Here is a 20715-nt window from a genome sequence, read left to right on the forward strand (position 1 = left end):
TTTGATAGAGCAAGGTATAGTTGGTATACCCCGATCTCCAAGTTTTGGGGACTACACACACAACCGGGAGCAAGAGTATTGTACCAAGATTTAGCATCACCCTTTAATGAGAAAGGAAATAATTTGAGAATAAAGTAATAATGAGTTGTATCATCATGTGTAAAAAGGGTGGCTATGTCATTCAACTTAGTAAGATGTGCCAAAACAGTTTCAGTTTCGTAACCATGGAAAGGATCAGATTCAACCAGAGTAATTAGCTCTAGGTCGACAGAGAATTCATAATCCTTATCATCAATACAGATAGGTGAAGTAGCAAACTTAGGATCACATTTCATTCTAGCATTCAGAGATTTTTCTTTATACTTGTGTAGTAATTTCTCTAGATCATCTCTATCATTACAAGCAAGAATATTTCTAGTTGCTTCTTCACTCATAACACAACTTTCCAGTACCTTAGGAAATTCATATCTAGCAAGGCTAGTTCTAGCAGGTGTCTCAGGAGATTCAGTTTCAAGCTCATCATTAGATTCAACAACATCATGTTGTATAACTCTAGCAATTTATCTATTAGGAAATTCACCAAGTGGCACATCATCATTATCAAGCAAGGTACTAGCATCATCATAAGCATCATTCATAGTAGAAGTAGCATCATCAATAACTTGCGACATATCAGAATTAATAGCATGTGGTGGTGTTGCAAGTTTACTCATAACAAAAGGTGAATCTAAAGCAGAACTAGATGGTAGTTCCTTACCTCCCCTCGTCTTAGAGGGATAAATCTTAGTCTTTGGATCCTTCAAATTCTTCATAGTGATAATATGATAATAATCCCAAGTGACTCAACAAATATAGCTATGCTCCCCGGCAACGGCGCCAGAAAAAGGTCTTGATAACCCACAAGTATAGGGGATCACAACAATTTTCGAGGGTAGAGTATTCAACCCAAATTTATAGATTCGGCACAAGGGGAGCCAAAGAATGTTTGAAGGTATTAGCAGCTGAGTTGTCAATTCAACCACACCTAGAGATTAATTATCTGCAGCAAAGTGATCAGTAGCAAAGTAGTTTGATAGTAGTGAAAGTAACAACGGTAACAGTAATAGTGATAGCAGTAATTTGTAGCAAGTGTAACTGTGATGATAGCAATAGTAGCGCAGCAAGATCAATAAGTATAAATTCGTAGGCATTGGATCGATGACTTGTTGGATGATATTCATCATGTGACAATTATAACCTAGGGCGATACGACACTAGCTCCAGTTCATCGATATAATGTAGGCATGTATTCCATAAATAGTCATACATGCTTTATTAAAAGAACTTGCATGACATCTTTTGTCCTACCTCCCATGGAAGCGGGGTCCATATTGGAAACTAAGGGATATTAAGGCCCCCTTTTAATAGATAACCGGAACAAAGCATTAACACATAGTGAATACATGAACTCCTCAAACTACGGTCATCACCGGGAGTGGGCCCGGTTGTTGTCACTCTGGGGTTGCCGGATCATGACCGTAGTAGGTGACTATAACTTGCAAGATCGGATCTAAAACATGGATATAATGATGACTTCATAAACGGTTCAGATTTGAAATCATGGCACCCAGGCCCAAAGTGACAAGCATTAGGCATGTCAAAGTCATAACAACATCAATCTAAGAACATAGTGGATACTAGGGATCAGGCCCTAACAAAACTAACTCGATTACATGATGAATCTCATCCAACTCCTCACCAACCAGCGAGCCTACAAAGGAATTATTCACTCCCGGCGGGGAGCATCATGGAATTGGCGATGGAGAAGGGTTGCTGATGACGAAGAACAAAGATACCCCTCTCCGGAGCCCCAAACGGACTCCAGATCTGCCCTCCCGAGGAAGAACAAGGCTTGGCGGTGGCTCCATCTCGTGGATCGCGATACTTCTTTCTCCCTAATTTTTTTCTGGAATATTGTGATTTTATAGTATCAGGGGGGTCATCAGCGGGGCCACCAGGTGGGTACAACCCACCTAGGCGCGCCAGCAGAGGGGGCCCACCCTGGTGGGTTGTGCCCACCCAGGGGCCCCTCTCCGGTGGGTCTTGGCTCTTGAAATTCTTATTACTGGTATAAAAATCCTCAAAAAGTTTCGTTCCATTTTGAGAACTTCTATTTCTATACAAAACAACACCATGGTAGTTCTGCTGAAAACAGCGTTAGTCCGAGAACTTCTATTTCTACACAAAAACAACACCATGGTAGTTCTGCTGAAAACAGCGTTAGTCCAGGGTTAGTTTCATTCAAATATTGCAAATTAGAGTCCAAAACAAGAGGAAAAGCATGAGAAAAAGTAGATACATTGGAGACGTATCATCGCCCACAACTCATTGTGTTCTACTCGCGCATATAACATCAACGCATAGACCTGGATCTGATGCAACTGTTGGGGAATGTAGTATTTCAAAAATATTCCTATGATCACGCAAGATCTATCTAGGAGAAGCATAGCAACGAGCGGGGAGAGTGTGTCCATGTACCCTCGTAGACAGAAAGCGGAAGTGTTTAGTAACGCAGTTGATGTAGTCGAACGTCTTCGTGATCCAACTGATCCAAGCACTGAACGTACGACACCTCCGCGTTCAGCACACGTTCAGCTCGATGACGTCCCACGATCTCTTGATCCAGTTGAGGACGAGGGAGAGTTTCGTCAGCACGACGGCATGGCGACGGTGATGATGAAGTTACCGGCGCAGGGATTCGCCTAAGCACTACGACGATATGACCGAGGTGTGTAACTGTGGAGGGGGGCACCGCACACGGCTAAGAGAAGACTTGGTGTGCCTTTGGGATGCCCCCCTCCCATGTATATAAAGGGGGAGGAGAGGTGGCCGGCCCAAGGGGGTGCGCCAGGTGTGGGGAGTCCTACTAGGACTCCCTAGTCCAAGTAGGATTCCCCTCTCCTTTTTCCTTTTTTGGAATAGCAAAGAGGGAAAGAGAGGAGGAGTAGGAGAGGGAAAGGGGGTGCCGCCCCCACCCCTTGTCCAATTTGGATTGGCAAGGGGGGAGCCACCTCCTTGGCCGGCCCTCTCTCCTCCACTAAGGCCCATGTGTGGCCCATTAACTTCCCGGGGGGGAGGGTTGCGGTAACCTCCGGTACTCCGAAACTTATCCGATACTTCCCAAAACCATTCCGGTGTCCGAATATAACCTTACAATATATGAATCTTCACCTCTCGACCATTTCGTGACTCCTCGTCATGTCCTTCATCTCATCCAGGATTCCGAACAAACTTCGGTCGTCAAATCACATAACTCATAATACAAATCTTCATCGAACGTTAAGCGTGCGGACCCTATGGGTTCGAGAACTATGTAGACATGACCGAGACAAATCTCTAGTCAATAACCAATAGCGGAACCTGGATGCTCATATCTGCTCGTACATATTCTATTGTAACTTCCCAAATTTCAATTTGGATGCTAATCATTAGATCATCATATGCATCCATGGTTTCTTTGCATTTTAGTTTGATTTACTTGGACATTTTGATCCAAGAGACCTTAAGCAACTCAAGGACCATTTGAGAGAGTTGGAGGTTTTCATAAAATTCCATTTTTGAATCTCAAAATTTGGTAATTTGGGTCAAGGTGATTTTATTTGAAGTTATTTTTCCAATTATTTTAAAATAAATAAAATAATGAGAGAAGATACTATGACTTCTTCAAAACAGCGAGGAAATAATGGAAATTTAATTTTGAATAAAAATATATTTTATTTGAATTTTATTTGAGATTTATTCGGTTAAATTAGGGAAAAACTGCATTTTAGCCGAGAAAAATGTTCATGTTGTCCTAAATATTAGGAGAGGAGCAGACTAAGGCATAGCCTAGTGGTGGGAAGGGGCTCATGCCTTCCCACACACCCAGGTTCAAGGCATGGTACTTGCAATTTGGGTTTGTTGCACCAATTATACTGTAGGGGGTTCCCTTCCAGTCTTTCTGTTAAAAAAAATTATGAGAGGACCATGAAAAATATTTTTGGAATTTTAGGATTTTTATTTATTTTATTTTAGATTTTTCTCTGTGGTGAAATTATTTTTAAAAAGTATTTTTTCCCTGGACCGAACTAGGCCAAAGGCCCAGCCGGCCCGCTCGCGCCGCCGCCTTCCCCGTCGTGGCCGAGCCGGACTCTGGCGGAGTCCGAGCCGCCGCCTCGCCATCGCCCCCTTGCCCAAGTCGGCCACCCCCCTTTATATAGCCACCCACCTTGCCGCCCCACTCCCCCCCAAATCGCGCCGCCCCACCGCCCCAAGCCGCCGCCGCCGCTCGCCGCCTCAAGCAACCGCCGCGGTTGCCGCGCCGCACCTCCTCGCGCCACCGCTGCACCACCTCCCGCATCCCCATGACACCGCCTCGCATCGCCGCCGCACCGCTAGCCGCCGCCCCACCACCGCTGCCGCGCCACCCCGCTCGTCGGAGTTGCCGCCGCCGTCGGTTTTTTTTTATTCATTTCAGTTTTATTTTTTAGATCGGTTTATTATTTAGGTCAAGTTATTTATTGAGCGTTCACTCGTTTGGTTCTGTTAACGAATGGATTCGTTCGTTAGTCTATGTTAGCGGACGTTCATTCGATAGATTTTTCTTTTAATTTAATTTTTGGCCAGGGACCTATCCGTAATTATTTTCATTGCAAATTAATCCCTGATCTTTAAACCCTCACTACTTTTTGCTCTTTTATCCAAATCCAGTGAAATCAACGCCAAAATCTTAGTCTTGTTTCCCTCTATCCAGATAAACAACTTGAACATGATTTTGAAAATTTACTATTTGGTTTCAAGAAGATTTGAGTTTGAACTTCTTTTGATCATAATTTGAGTTTCGTATCTCCGATTCGATTGATTCTTTTGGCAAATCGAGGCTCTTCACTTGAACTTTATGTTTAAATCTTTTCTTTTGGTTTTACCTTTGCATCCTATGCTTGAGTGCTTATTTATGTTATTGTTTGTTCATGATAGAGTTTCCGGAGTGCGAGGCTTGCTACTACGAATCTCTAGGGTTTTCCGATCGTCAACAAGGCAAGTAACACTTTGATCATACCCCTTTATTACCCAGTTTTTATGCATTAGTTTCAACCCTCAAACATTGCATGAGTAGGTTTTGATAACATGTGGGTATTGGGAAGTAGTTGACGAGGTAGGAACCTATTGTCTTATATCAAACCCCGGGTATTAAATGTTATGCTTATACTGCTTTGGTATGCTCATAGACATGGATTGGTATGTGAGATTCATGCAAGATCTAAGAGTTAATATTTAACTAAGGGAAACTTAAGGTAGCTACTTTAATACACATCTGGGTGGATTGGTTGCGGTCACCTGGAGCAATCCAGTGTTGTCCTAGGATATCCCAGAGTACCCGTGTGATCATCCTATGGAATGCCACCCAGGCTCAAAGGGATCATAATATTATTCATGCTCAGAAAATTCCGTGTGCAGCCACAAGCCATTATGGGATCTGGCATAGTTGAGTAAGTTGTGTGACCTCTTTCAGTGGTAGGCTAGCAGATATAGGGGAAAGTAGGTGGTACTGTCTACCTAGAGTAAAGAGTTAATGATTCAGAAAGACTATATCTCGATCATCCGATCATGGATGTGGTCGAGTCTTGTGGGGAAAAGTGCACAAACCTCTGGAGATTGTATAAACTAATCATGGTTAGCCGTGTCCCCGGTTATGGACATCTTGAGCATCTGGTATTTGAATTATTGATTGATCTCATCACTTTACTTAATGAATTTGTTGGGTTTTTAATTACTATTTTGGAATTGAGTTGGAGGGACCTTCTCAATAATGAAATAAACTTTGTAGTTAAATAAAATATATTCCTTTGTTGTAGGGAAAAAATAGATTTATGCAATTGATAACCATAGAGCCTCCACCAGCCAAATATGCATGTAGTGATAGTTGTTATTTGTTCATTGCTCTATGGTGTTATCTTGCCAGCATATTCCATGTGCTGACCTACACGGGTGCAACGTATCACGTTGCAGAATTTTCAGACGAAGATTAAGGTGCGATAGGTCGTTGTCATGCACTCAATTTTGTTGTGGAATCGGATGGACTCATTTATCTTTGAAGCTTCCGCGGTTATCTTATTTAGATAGCCTTCAGCCATATTATTGTAATAAGTACTCTTTATTAGACACTCAATGTAATAAGTGTGTGATTGAACTCTGTTATAAATCCTCGAGTACTGTGTGTGTCAGCAATACCGATCCAGGGATGACACTTAAGCACAGAGACTACGGTCCATTGGTACCGGGTCGCTACAAGATGGTATCAGAGCACATGTTGACTGTAGGACGCGACCACTAGGAAAAGCCACAAGATACTCTTCTCTACTCATTTCTAACTCTTCTCCATTTCTACTCTATAGATGGCGGACCAAAGGAACAAGTTCACTCCAGGATGACGACACATCTTTCGGACGACACTTGAAGGAAGTCAATAGGTACCTGAACATCGGCATACCAAGCTTCACCAGAACCTTCACCGCCACTTTACCAAAAGAGGAGCGATGGATGATTCAAGTTCGTATCCAGGAAGGACGTTTGCACCAGTTACCGAGCCCATCGAGTTTTCCTTTGATGTACCAACCTGGAGTTTAGGAAAGAGCATGGCCACCCACATCGCCATTGGACGCATAGGAGAGGTGTACAACAAGGATCTTAAGGACACCACCTACCAGATATGTGGACGCTAACATGAGCAATGGGAGATGATCTGCACCAGGAAGGATAAATCCATTGCAGCCTACATATAGGAGTTGAACCAGCACATTCGACGCTACGAGAACCAGATGTGCGCCAACATGATGGACACGAAGAAGGTGATGACCCGAAACATGGAGCTGGAGGAAGAACTTAAAGCTACGCGCGATGTATATGAAGAAGAAATTGCTGTACTACTATAGAAAAATGAAGACCTGAAGAACAAGCTAGGAATATTCATGGGGGATCCCGAACCTGGAGTGGACATTCGTTTAGAGGATTACATCATACTAGACGACACAGACTCCGACCCTGACAGTGATGATGATTATGAAGACGAAGCTGGAGCATATATTATGGAGTCTTCCACCGATCAAAATTTCTAGTCGACCACCATATTACCATTAGAACACCTTCCATGTATATAGTAGTAGTCCATGAGATTTTGTAACGGTAGCTTAGATCGATGGTATGAACCTTGTTTGAATTGAGTGGTGTGTAATGAATGTGTTTATCTCATGTGCATATGGGTAGTGAAATCTATCTTTCGACCTTATTCTATACTTTCTTCTCACCCCTCTAAACCTATCAGATGCCTCCGATACGTGACCCTGCATTAACCTTTCCACCGGAGCTCACTCAGTTGATCCAACAGCAGAATGCCTTGATGCAGTTGCTAGTCCAAAACCAAGGCAACAACAACAACAACAACAACCCACTGCCACCACCCCGAGTGTGACGCCCCGAGACCGTTGCGCCAGGTGTCTTCCAGTTATTCACCATCGTTGCCATGTCATTCGCTTGCGTGTTGCATCTTGTCATTGCATCATATGCATTGCATCATCGTGTTTTCAAAACTTGCATCCGTCCGGGTTTCCCCAGTTCTCTTTGTTGTCCGTTCCGAGTCCAGACACACTTGGACGCGCCCGCGGCACGTTCGAAATATTATTTTATAAGTGGCCGGAGAATGTTCTCAGAATGGGATGAGAGTTGACGTGTGGTCTTATTATAGTGTAGATAGACCGCCTGTCAAGTTTCATCGCATTCGAAGTCTGTTTGATAGCCCAACCGTTAACTATAGCGGCAATATAGCCGGTCTAACGTCGGACGTTTTCGGTCTCCGGAAACAGATGCCGGGCCCTCTCTCTCTCTTCTCCTCCTCGCAGTCTCGCCACAGCCCATCTAGTCCATCCTCCTTCCCCTCTTCGCTTCCGGAGTTGTCCGATGCGATCGCACGGTCCGAAACCCTCTCTGCTCCGTGTATCAAACCCCCCTCGCGCGCGCGTCCGAAAAGCTGTCCCAGACCCGACCCGGACAGACGTCACTGTTGTGTCTGGAACATCCCCAAACATCTACAAAACGTCTCCATTTTCTTATTTGGACTCCCTAGCTATTTTATCCACGATCATCCGTTTGCGATCGTAGGGTCGAGATAGCCCCTAACCTAATCCCACCTGCTTTATAACCAGCCTAACCCTAGTCCTAACCTGTCCCATCCACCTATTCCCGTGTCCGCCGCCGCCACTGTTATCTCGGGATCCTTCCCCGATCCAGACAGCCAGCCCCTTCCTTCCTAATTTTCAGCGCTGGCCAATCCCCACCGAAATTGATCCAACCAACAGCAATGCTCGATCTGCCCTATTCCCCAATCCTTCGATCCCCACCAAGCACCTATAGCACCTCTCCGATGGCCTACTCTTTGCCGCATCAGGCCAGCGCCGCCGCTCGCCCTACCTTCTTATCCTTCCTTCCGCAATCTTCCTTTTCCCTCTGGTCTCTAACCTCCCGGACCTCTCTCTTTTCCTCAGCAGGAGCTGCCGCAGCCGCTGCTCTGCCTTGTCCCTCACCCGCCGGGAGCTCCAACGCCACGCCGCCCCGTCTTGCGAGCACACCGGCGCCTTGGACCGATGCCACCAAGAGCCCCGGCGATCCATCATGGTCCTGCTGCTGCCAAGTTCCCCGCCGCCGTCGCAAGTCCCTTGCCGTCGGCCTACCCTGCGACCTCGCCTCCTCTGCTTCGCTCGACGAGGAGTACGTCACCTGAAATCGTTCCCGCACCGACGTGCTCCTGCAGCGTGCCGAGCTCGAGAGGAGCCCTGTTCGCGCCGGATCCCCCCATCCCTGGCGAGCTCTGCCGCCCTGCGCCGCCTGAAGCCGCCGTTCTACCATTCTCCTTCGGCGATGGAGCTCCCGCGAGCCATCCCCGACTCTGGTCCTCTTCTGGAGCATCACGGCGCCGCGCCCATCCTCCTTCCTCCACGCTGAGTCCTGCTTCGCTCGTTGCTGCGCCTGCACCACCTGAAGCCGCGCACCCCTGCTTCCTCTGCTTCAGGAACATGGCCACGCGCTCGCGTTGACTCCTCCGGCCAGATCGAACGAGTCCTCCCCATCGACCGCACATGGGCCGCGTCCCTCCTCCGGCCCAGCTCCCACTTCGAGCCTGCCAGCCTTCACGGGTCTTGGCCCATGGTGAGGGCAGCTCCGGCGCCCTCTTGTTTTTTTTCTTTCCTCATGTTGGGCCAGCCTCTGTTTCGGCCCGCTATATTTTTTCCTGGCCCTGCAAATTTTGCCAATATTCCAGAGTTTATGGTTTTACAGAAAAGCCCCTGTTCTTCATGCATATAATAACTTCCCAACCATGCATCACATGTAAAAACTTAATATATGAAAAATGCTTAGATTTATGTGTAGGTTAATTATATGCCACTTTCATCCATGTTTAAAATGATGTTTGGTTAAATTTGCTCCTATGCCATGTTAAAATGCTTTAATTCATAACTAAATAATCGTTGCTCGGATTTTAGTAAACTTTATATGTAAATGGGGTAGAAAAAATGCCTAGTTTAACATGGTGGCTTTACTTTGCATGTTTAATAACTCTAAAATTATGTTTAGGGCAGAACAGTACCAAACATAATATATGCATATGAGGAGTTTCCGGACTTGTTGTTTTGTTGTTCCGGCCTCATTTAAACTTGCCTAGATTAGATAGTTTCATCATGTGTCACCTCTTGCCATGCTAACAACATTTAATCTTGTTGGGTACATAAACGAGAGAGAACTAAATAAGTCATGTGGTGTTTTCTTCAATATGCAACTCCGTTGCATAATGTGCTCCACTTAATTTGTAGGATTGTTTGTGCACTTTGCCATGCCATGCCTCATTAAACCGGACATGCATCATACTTGGTTGTGCATCATGCCATGTTTATGTGTTGGTTGTTTACTATGTTGTGTGCTTCTTTCCGGTGTTGCTTCTTACGCGGTTGGGTCCGATAACGTCGCGTTTGTGAGGACCCGTTCGACTACGCCCGTTTGTCTCCTTCATGGACTCGTTCTTCTTCCTTGCGGGATTTCAGGCAAGATGACCATACCCTCGAAATCACTTATATCTTTGCTTGCTAGTTGCTCGCTCTTTTGCTATGCCTATGCTGCGATACCTACTACTTGCTTATCATGCCTCCCACATTGTTGAGCCAAGCCTCTAACCCACCTTGTCCTAGCAAACCGTTGTGATGTAGGGTAGGAACCCTATAGCCCGATCTTTCACGAAAGGAGCGAATCCCGCGAAGAACGCACGGAGGAAAATGGGGGGAAAATCACGAGGCGAACACAAGAGAACACTCAAACCAACAAGAATGATCACACATGCGCTAGATCCTCGAATACATAAGAGAAGATACACGATCCATGGACAACTAAGGACGATACAAGGGTAGCCCGTCTTCTCCATGAGGAGGTCTTGAATCCACGAGGGGATCTTCCCTTAGAAAGGGGGCTTGAATCCAAAGGGATCTTCTCCGAAGAGGCCGTGGTCTCTCGCACAGTGGAGATCTGATATGGATGAGCGTAGCTCTATCTCTCAAATGAGCTAAACCAACGCTCACCCTAACTAGGAGGAGGTGGAGGAGTATATATAGTCTAGGTCCTCGAAGGGGTAAGTGGGAGAGGGATACATGGGCCTCGGGCCCGTTCTCTGTACGCAGACAGGTACCGGACGTCCGCTGGGGGACCGGTCGTCCGTTGGCTCGTGGGCTTTCGGACGTCCGGTAGTGGCCGGACTTCCGCTCACTTTGGCTCGGTTGAGGTGGCACCGGACGTTCGGTAGCTGGCGGTCGTCCGGTCGCCGGTCGTCCGGTGTCGTCGGTCTTCCACTGAATGGGCTCGGATGTAGATGTGCCGGTCGTCCGGTGGGGGCCGGACGTCCGCTCGCTGGGAGGGGCCGGTCGTCCGATCTCGTCCGGACGTCCGCTCACTGGAGCTTCTTCGACAGCTCTTCTTCTTGCGTCTTCGTTTCCACGCTTCCCTCGCGGATGGTGTAGTTGTACACTTGCACTCGCACTCCTCCTCGCCGTCCGTAGTGTTCCGACAATACCTATGCATGTACGCGAGTGGAGTGTCAAGTAGTATACCATCCTCAAAGGGGTCAAGTGAACACGCGTAAAGGAGATGATTCACCTTTGTGCATGTGAAATGGATGTTGAACGTGTCACTTGCCAAACGGACTCTTGACATGGTGATGTCCGTAGGATGCTCCGCATCATCTCCCCTCCCATGGGAAAGATCCGACCTCGAATCGAAAACCAAATCACCATGGGAAAGAGATGGCTTCGCCGTGTAGGAGTGGACGTTCACCAAGTAGTCATCATCTTCAAGCTTTAAGTGGGCACTCTCCAATGTCGCACCATCTTGGGATTCCTTCAAAAGGAGCAAAGACAACAAACACTTGGAAAAACAAATGTGGTTAGCGTTAGTGCAAAACCAAGCATTCAAGAGGTGATTCACCAAACAAGTGTCGTCATCATGCGAAGCATATGGTTTGACAAAGGATAGCGACATGGCATATAAGCACATAAATTTAGCACAATCAAAGATAGCATGGGGACAAGCATGTAAATGTGAGGTAGTGATGCAAATATGTGTAACAAGAGAATAAGCATCTACCTCAAGATCATAGCAAGCATGGGCAAATTGATCAATGAAAGGTCTATGGTAGGCATAGGAATCATTCACAACACCAAATAAAATCAAGTGTCTAAACACATGGGTCAAGTGCAAGACAATCCAAGCATAATGTGCATTGGGTGTAGTGAATATCGTGTGGCACTCAACACAATGGAAAGAGCAATTGTTCATCATGTGTGAGGTGATCAAGGCAAGCATGTAGCAGTCAATGGGACATGGCATATGTGAAGTGACGACATTGTTGCAACCAAACATGTGATAGGAGCAAGTAATCCAAGAATTGGATGCAACACACAAGGCATATATATCATGATGCATGGAATTGTGAAAATGACAAGTGTAAGCAAGATCTCTAACATGTGCACATGAAAGGGGTCCAAGATGACAAATAAGTCGCATGGTGCAAGCAACACAAGTAGTATGATCCACAATATGCATGCTCATGGTTTGGGGGTTCTCAAAAGAGAAGGATATCACGTTGAAAGCATGTTCTTGTGCGTCCTTCACAATGCCGAAGTACAAGTAAGTGCGATGTAGAATCGTCGTGGTAGAAGGTGGTTCGCTCTCAAGAGCTCGGATTGTCAACTCACATGATGTGGAAGTTGACACGAAGTCCAAGTATCCTACACATGCACACAACAAAAGAAAGAATGTATGTGCATGGTATATAAACACATCATCCATCATGATGGTTCTCTTCTCTTGCACATAACCATTAGAAGCACAAGTGCGTGAAGAATATGATGCAAAAATGGCAATATTCATGGCACTAGGTATATGGTGCAAAGAGGTAAGACAAGCATGCTTCATAAGGAATATGTCAAAATCTCCAAATATATGTGAGAATGCTATGGGGGCAAACTCATTATCAAGACTAAATGCATAATTGCACTCAATACATGGAAAATCATCTAGCATGAGAGAGGCAACATATGGAGAGATATGACAAGAAGCAATAACAATCATGTCGTGTAAACTAGTGGAGCGAAGATGCAACACACTAGAGGAAATCATGGCAATGATGTCATGTGAGTAAATAATAGGCATAGGCAATGCACATGACATATCGCAAGCACGAACACAAAGCAAGATCATAGTATAATCATAGGCATGGGGCACAAAGCAAACATGGCAATAATAAGTGATATCTCCACCAAGCTTGCAAATACACATAGAAGTTCTAGAATCAATCATCATGTGTAATGCAAAGCATGGGTCACAAATGCATGGCAAAGGCATAGGAATGAGCATATCATGCGAAGTGAACATGGCAAGATGGGCATATAATATGTAATGGACAATAACCCATATCCAAGTGAGGGCCAAGTAGAAGAAATGCACGAAGTATTTGCTTGAAGAGAGTGGTGGGAAAGGCAATCCATGGGATTCCAAGTCATCATTGCTCTCTAGAGCTCGTTTTGTCAACTCGTGGGATTGCGAGGTTGACAAGTATTCATTGGTACCTACACAAAAGAGACACAAACGAAAGAGATTGTGTGTGTGGTAAATGTACACATCATCCATCGTGATGTGTATGTGCACGTGAGAGTTAGTACAAGATAAGCATCGCTCAAAGAAATTTGATGCATGGTATAAGAACATGTCATCCATCATGAAAGAATAGTTATTGTGTATAACACGATGGGTATGCAAATTGAGCATACAAGTATAAGGATCATGCAATGGATGGGAGTGATCAAAATTTCCTAAAATGTATGAGGAAACTATGGGGGTCTCCTCATGTGCAATATTGGAAACATCATACGGAGAAAATGGGCAACACCCAAAACGATGCATATACGAAGCTAGGTGGTCATGGCATGGCATACGAGATAAATGATGCAAAGGGAGCATATCAATATCATCACAAGAGAAACAAATGCCAATAACCATAGGCTTGTCATCTATGCCATAAGTGCAAATTGGGTTAATCTTAATGGCATATGCATAGTCACTATGAAGAGATTGCAAATATGACATGTGGTCGATCTCATGCATAGCATATGACAAGTCAAGCGGATTGGCAAACATGATGTGACCTAAAGAATTTTCATAAGAGATCCTATGCAACATGGCATCACAACTAATATACTCCACATGGCAATCATCATACTCATCATAAATGGGTAAATCATCGCATGGGGAAGTTGCACTAGCATGAAGCATGGCAATAGGGGGATCAACATCATGCAAGCAATCAATGTCATGAATGTCCACTAGTGGGACTAGAGCATCACCTTCACCTATGTTACCTTGTTCATTCCACTCAAGTGGTGTAGGTGAGGTGGGAAAGACCAAATGGTGGTCATCTTCATCTTGATGGAACCATGTGGGGGTGCATGATATTCCACCATGGCCATCGTCTTGTCCAAAGGTAGGACGAAGTCGTCGAGAATCGGCACGTCATCATATAAGGGACCTAGCACCAAATGAGAAGACACAATAGAGGTAGAGGTCAAGTCGTTAGTGTTGAAAGTGGCCTCACATGACCTATCAACTATCTCACTCTCTCTATGTGGTGGTTCACTCACTCCCTCATGGTAGGTGCACTCAATGTCACATATGGTGGAGTCACTCATCTCACTCAAGTGGTGGGGGTTGTGGCTCTCCTCACATGGGAATTGTGGCAACACATCACATATGGGGCTAGTGGTGAAGTCACTCTCACTCTCAATATGGTGGCTAAAGTCACTCAAATCATCACATGTCGCCGTGGTCGAAGGGAAAATCCCATGCTCAACCATCTCGTTGTCATCGTCGTGGATGAAGGCCGAAGATGGCACATCATCACTCTCGCCTCCTAAGATGGAAGAATCATCCTTGCTCGTCACCATGTCGCTCGCCTCCAAAGTTTGGTCCTTGATGGTGTCCATAGTCGTAGTCGTCGCCGCACCATCTTGAAAAAGGGTCGAAGTAGACTCGGCGTCGTCAATGCCACAAAGAGGGATGGCGGTGAAGTCGAACTTGGGAGCATCGTCTTGGAGCTCGTCGGGCTTGGACATCATGGTGGTACTAGCCTCATGCCCGTTCTTATGGAGCTTGGTCGTCGCGAAGTGAGCTTGGGGTGGAGAAACCTTGGCCTTCATGAGTTCTTGTTCCGCCTTGAGAGCACCAATGTAGTTGTCGTCGAGGGACTTGTGGTTCTCGAGGAAGATCGTCTTGGAGATGTCGTAGTGCAATCCCATCATGAAGTGGAACTTCATCGAAATGGGGTCGTCCACGCCGGCTCGTCACAAGGAAATCTTCATCTCCTTGAAGTACTCGTCGAGGGACTTGGATCCTTGGATGGTGTTCTCCAATTGGCGTTGAAGTTGTTCCGTGTAGGTTGGAGGTACAAACTCTCGCCGCAAAGCTCTCTTCGTCTTGGGACAACTCATGTCATAGGTCTCCGAAGGTGCGTGAAGCCACCATGTGGACGCGTAGTCGTGGAAGTTCCTTGTGGCGCACTTCACTTGATCTTCGGGAGGAACTTGATGTAGCTTGAGGTAGTCGTCCATCAAACGCTCCCACTCGAGATACTCCTCGGGTTCTTGAGTCCCATAGAAAGGAATCGTGTGGTCGATGTCGAGGTCGTAGTAGCTCGTGGAAGTCGCGGACATGAGCTTGGGGAGCTTCTCTTGAGCATAGTCTTGAGGTGCTTGTTGGCTAAGATGCCATATATCCAAAGGCGAAGATGCCTTGAAGTCGCTTGGCGAAGATGCCAAAGTGGTTGGTGTAGCCGTAGCTCCATCTTTGTGGTGGTCATCTCGCGGTCTTCTCTTGTGTTCATGAAGTTTGGACTTGGCGTGAAGTAGGGCTTGTTGCGACTTGTAGGTAGGCGCATCTCGAGCATCTTCATGATGATGTTATCGTTGTCGTGCTTGAGCTCGATGTAGATGTCTTTCATTGTCGTCGTGCACATGTTGCTTGGAGGTGACTTGCCCTTCATGACGAGGTGGATCACAAACGTGATGGTGGTCGCCATGGAGATGTGGACGAGGATGACTTCGCTTGCATCATTTTTGTGCTCCGAAGACTTGTGACTTGAACGTCGCCGCCTTGAGGATGATGAAGGCGAAGAACGGTTGATCAACAAGGTCCGAATCTCCTCCATCCTTGCATCTTGCTCCTCCTTTTTTGCGGAAAGCTTGTTGTTGATGTAGTTGTACACGCCGTCGTTGTTGTGGAAGACCGGAGATGAAATGCCTTGCCTATCCATCACAAGATTCGAGCCAATATGAGTGGAGAAGGAGAAGAACGAATACCAAATGTAACTTGACCGAAGTTGAAAGTGGATCAATGATCACTCCAATGTGGACAAGGAAATAGCACAATTGGTACCAATTCTTGTCGGTTTCTCACACCTACACAAGTAAGGCTTATGGTGGAGCTCGGTGAGGATAGTGGCACAAAAATTTAATGCAAAATGTTAGCAAGAGTCAATAATGTTGAAAGAGATTCACAAATTCGCAAGTGTAACAAGTAGACCAATAGCAATATAGGTGGCTCACGGAAACACACACACGGATAGATAAATGGGGTCGTGCAACCAAGGATGAGCACAAAATGTGGAATCCACGGAAAACGCTCGTGTGGCACAACTCAAGAGAGACGCTAGCACGATTGCTCTATAGGCGGATACGACACTTGTGCACAACCTATAAGATGCAAAATGGATAACTTTCTGTCCCAAGTATGCTATGTATGTATGGTTCCTGGTGTTTGATCCAAGATGATCGGATATGACAATCTTATGCAATGTGGTGGATGCTATGGCTATTGCTTACAAGCTTCTTTGCTCTTTCTCTTTTGCTTAAAAGCTTATTCTTTATATATATATATCCACTTTGCGAAATGCACAAACCAAGATAGTAATTGTGTATATGCGGGAACAAACTTGAGGCACACGAGATGATATGATACCAATATGATATGGTATGTATGCAATGTATGGTGTAGATCACTAATGTGCACAAGTAACGTTGCCGGCAATACTCAAATGGCTAGTCTCGATAGGCAAGTAACGCAAAATGGGATAGGGGTTAACAATGCAATTGCAAGGGGGATGTACAATGGAGGGGTACCACGATACCAAGATGATATGGAGGTTACCGTCCGTGTTGATGATGAGTGGCGGTGATCTTGATGGAGATACCAAGATGATGGAGACTCGTCCCTAAGTAGCCGAAACACCTTAGGAAACGGAAAAACCGCGAACTCAAAATCTCAAACGTCAAATGGTGGCAGCGGAATGCGATGGTGTTGCACTAGGCAATGCAGAAGTGGAGGTTATGGTGGTGGACTATACATGGTGTTGGAGTTGAAAGCATGGTCCCTAAGTAGCCGAAACACCTTAGGAGACACAACTCACAACACAACTAAAATTGGGTTAAGTTGGGGTGGCGGAAGTGTATAGTGGTCAGGCCTATGCGGAACTGGTGGTGGTGGTTGATGAAGAAGCAACCGTCACTAAGTAGCCTAGACACCTTAGGAGACTCAAATCACTCCTCAAGCAACCACTAATGCGACGGGGAACAAAATTGGTTAGGTTGCGGAAGTCGGTGGTGGTATAGCGGATGATGTGGTGGAAGCCCTAGGCAAAGATGCCAAAATTTTCAAAATTTGATGGAGTCAAAAGATGTTGGTGGTATTTTTGTGGTAAGGAGGATGTCAAGAGCTTCAAAACAAGCTAAAGAACGTCAAAATCGGAGTTCGGATGAATTAGTTATGGCCGAAACAAAAATCAGCCGAAGTCAGTTTTTACAGGTAACGGACGTCTGCTAATGGACGGATGTCCGGTGGCCGGACGTCCGGTGAGCTCAAAAATCCGCTAATTTCCATCCGGGTTAGGGGTTCCGGTCGTCCGGTGGATGATGGACGTCCGGTCGTTCCAGGGGCTCCGGACGTCCGGTAAAGTGACGGTCGTCCGGTGGTCGGGGTCAACGCGAGATTTCAGATCCGAGACGCGATTTTGGGCGGAATTTGGGGATTTTGGGGTCAAAATTGATGAGATTTCGTGGATGGAAAGTGGGGAAAATTGGGGAAATGCTAGATCCACTCGAAACCAAGCAAATCCCTGGATCAAAATCAACAAAACTTCATCAAACCAACAAATCACAAAAAAATTTGGGGCTATTTTTGGTGGGGATTTTCGAATTTAGGACGAAATCAAGCAAAAGAAGGCTAGAAAACGGTGGGGGAGGCTCCAAAATCATGATCAACGTGGCTCATGATTCCAAGATGATGTAGGGTAGGAACCCTATAGCCCGATCATTCATGAAAGGAGCGGATCCCGCGAAGAACGCGAAGAACACGAGGAGGAAAATGGGGGGAAAATCATGAGGGGAACACAAGAGAACACTCAAACCAACAAGAATGATCACACATGCGCTAGATCCTCAAATACATAAGAGAAGATACACAATCCACGGACAACTAAGGACGATACAAGGGTAGCCAGTCTTCTCCGTGAGGAGGTCTTGAATCGACGGGGGGATCTTCCCTTAGAAAGGGGGCTTGAATCCAAAGGGATCTTCTCCGAAGAGGCCACAGTCTCTCGGACGGAGGAGATCTGATATGGATGAGCGTAGCTCTATCTCTCAAATGAGCTAAACCAACGCTCACCCTAACTAGGAGGAGGTGGAGGAGTATATATAGTCTAGGTCCTCGAAGGGGTAAGTGGGAGAGGGATACATGGGCCTCGGGCCCGATCTCTGTACGCAGACAGGTACCAGACGTCCGCTGGGGACCGGTCGTCCGTTGGCTCGTGGGCGTCCGGACGTCCGGTAGTCGCCGGACTTCCGCTCACTTTGGCTCAGTTGAGGTGGCACCACACGTCCGGTAGCTGGCGGTCGTCCGGTCGCCGGTCGTCCGGTGTCGTCGGTCTTCCGCTGAATGGGCTCGGGTGTAGATGTGCCGATCGTCCGGTGGGGGCCGGACGTCCGCTCGCTGGGAGGGGCCGGTCGTCCAGTGTCGTTCGGATGTCCGCTCGCTGGAGCTTCTTCGACAGCTCTTCTTCTTGCGTCTTTGTTTCCACGCTTCCCTCACGGATGGTGTAGTTGTACACTTGCACTCGCACTCCTCCTTTCCGTCCGTAGTGTTCCAACAATACCTATGCATGTACGCGAGTGGAGTGTCAAGTAGTATACCATCCTCAAAGGGGTCAAGTGAACACGCGTAAAGGAGATGATTCACCTTTGTGTATGTGAAGTGGATGTTGAACGTGTCACTTGCCAAACGGACTCTTGACATGGTGATGTCCGTAGGATGCTCCGCATCACGTTGTTTGGCTATGTTACTGCTTTGCTCAGCCCCTCTTATAGCGTTGTTGGTTGCAGGTGAAGATTGGAGCTTGTTCCATGTTTGGAAGATGGATATTTTGTTGGGTTATCACAATATCTCTTATTTAATTAATGCATCTATATACTTGGTAAAGGGTGGAAGGCTCGGCCTTATGCCTGGTGTTTTGTTCCACCTTGCCGCCCTAGTTTCCGTCATATCGGTGTTATGTTCCCGGATTTTGTGTTCCTCACGCGGTTGGGTTATAATGGGAACCCCTTGAAAGTTCGCCTTGAATAAAACTCCTCCAGCAAGGCCCAACATTGGTTTTACCATTTGCCACCTAGCCTTTTTCTTTCCCTTGAGTCGGCTGGCTCAAGGGTCATCTTTATTTAACCCCCCCCCCCCCCCCCGGCCAGTGCTTTTCTAAGTGTTGGTCCAACTGAGCGATGTCCGAGGCTACCAGTGGAAACGCTGGGTTGGCTTACCCGACGTCTTTCTCATCCGGTGTGCCCTGAGAACGAGATATGTGCAGCTCCTATCGGGATTTGTCGGCACATCTGGGTGGCTTTGCTGGTCTTGTTTTACCATTGTCGAAATGTCTTGTAACCGGGATTGCGAGCCTGATCGGGTCTTCCCGCTAGAAGGAATATCCTTCATTGACCGTGAGAGCTTGTGATGGGCTAAGTTGGACACCCCTGCAGGGATATGAACTTTCAAAAGCCATGCCCGTGGTTATGGGCAGATGGGAATTTGTTAATGTCCGGTTGTAGAAAACCTGAAGTTTACCTTAATTAAAATGCACCAACCGCGTGTGTAACTATGATGGTCTCTTCTCGGCGGAGTTCAGGAAGTGAACACGGTGTTGGAGTTATGCTTGACGTAGGTTGTTCTAGGATCACTTCTTGATCATAGTTTTATCGACCGTGCCTTGCCTTCTCTTCTCGCTCTCATTTGCGTATGTTTAGCCACCATATATGCTAGCCGCTTGCTGCAGCTCCACCTCATACTTTTCCTTACCCATAAGCTTAAGTAGTCTTGATCGCGAGGGTGCGAGATTGCTGAGTCCCCGTGACTCACAGATACTTCCAAAACCAGTTTGCAGGTGCCGTTGAACCATGTAGATGACGCAACCAAGCTCAAGGAGGAGCTCAATGAAGATCTTATCCTTTGTGTTGTTCCCTTCTAGTTGAGCAGTAGTGGAGCCCAGTTGGGGTCGATCGGGGATATGTGTAGCTTTTGGGGTAGTCTTCTTTTATTTTGGTTCCGTAGTCGGACCTTGATTGTATCTGGTTGATATAATGCTTTATTCATGTATTGTGTGAAGTGGCGATTGTAAGCCAACTATGTATCTCTTTCCCTTATGTATTACATGGGTTGTGTGAAGATTACCTCACTCGCGACATTGCTTTCAATGCGGTTATGCCTCTAAGTCGTGCTTCGACACGTGGGAGATATAGCCGCATCGAGGGCGTTACAAGTTGGTAATCAGAGCCTTCCCCGACCTTAGGAGCCCCCTGCTTGATCGAATCCCTGGCGTTATTGAGTCTAGGAATGTTTTGAGTCATTTAGGATTATATATATCGGAGGTTAGGAATTCTTTTTACTCCTCAGTCCCTTCGTCGCTCTGGTGAGGCATCCTAACGTAGAGTTTTGACTCTTCTCTTCTCAAATTTCACTAAAAAAATTTAGGACCACGCGGGTATCTTGGAATCGTTCCGATGGTTTTGTGACGAGAACATTGTT

The 20715-nt window shown here is 46.3% G+C and overlaps 1 protein-coding gene across 1 annotated transcript in view; it reads right to left on the reverse strand.

The window, feature by feature from the left end:
- Window positions 1-12477, reverse strand: part of LOC147979902 (uncharacterized) — a 29444-nt gene extending 16967 nt beyond the window's left edge. The window contains exon 1 of the mRNA XM_087515387.1: window positions 11472-12477. Coding sequence (XP_087371513.1) covers window positions 11472-12477 — 1006 coding nt within the window. The remainder of the gene's footprint in view (window positions 1-11471) is intronic.
- Between the last annotated feature and the right edge of the window lie 8238 nt (window positions 12478-20715).

The sequence above is a fragment of the Triticum urartu genome, chromosome 3A, assembly GCF_056163025.1.
Source record: "Triticum urartu cultivar PI428250 chromosome 3A, HENAU_Tu73, whole genome shotgun sequence".
NCBI classification, from domain to species: Eukaryota; Viridiplantae; Streptophyta; class Magnoliopsida; order Poales; family Poaceae; genus Triticum; species Triticum urartu.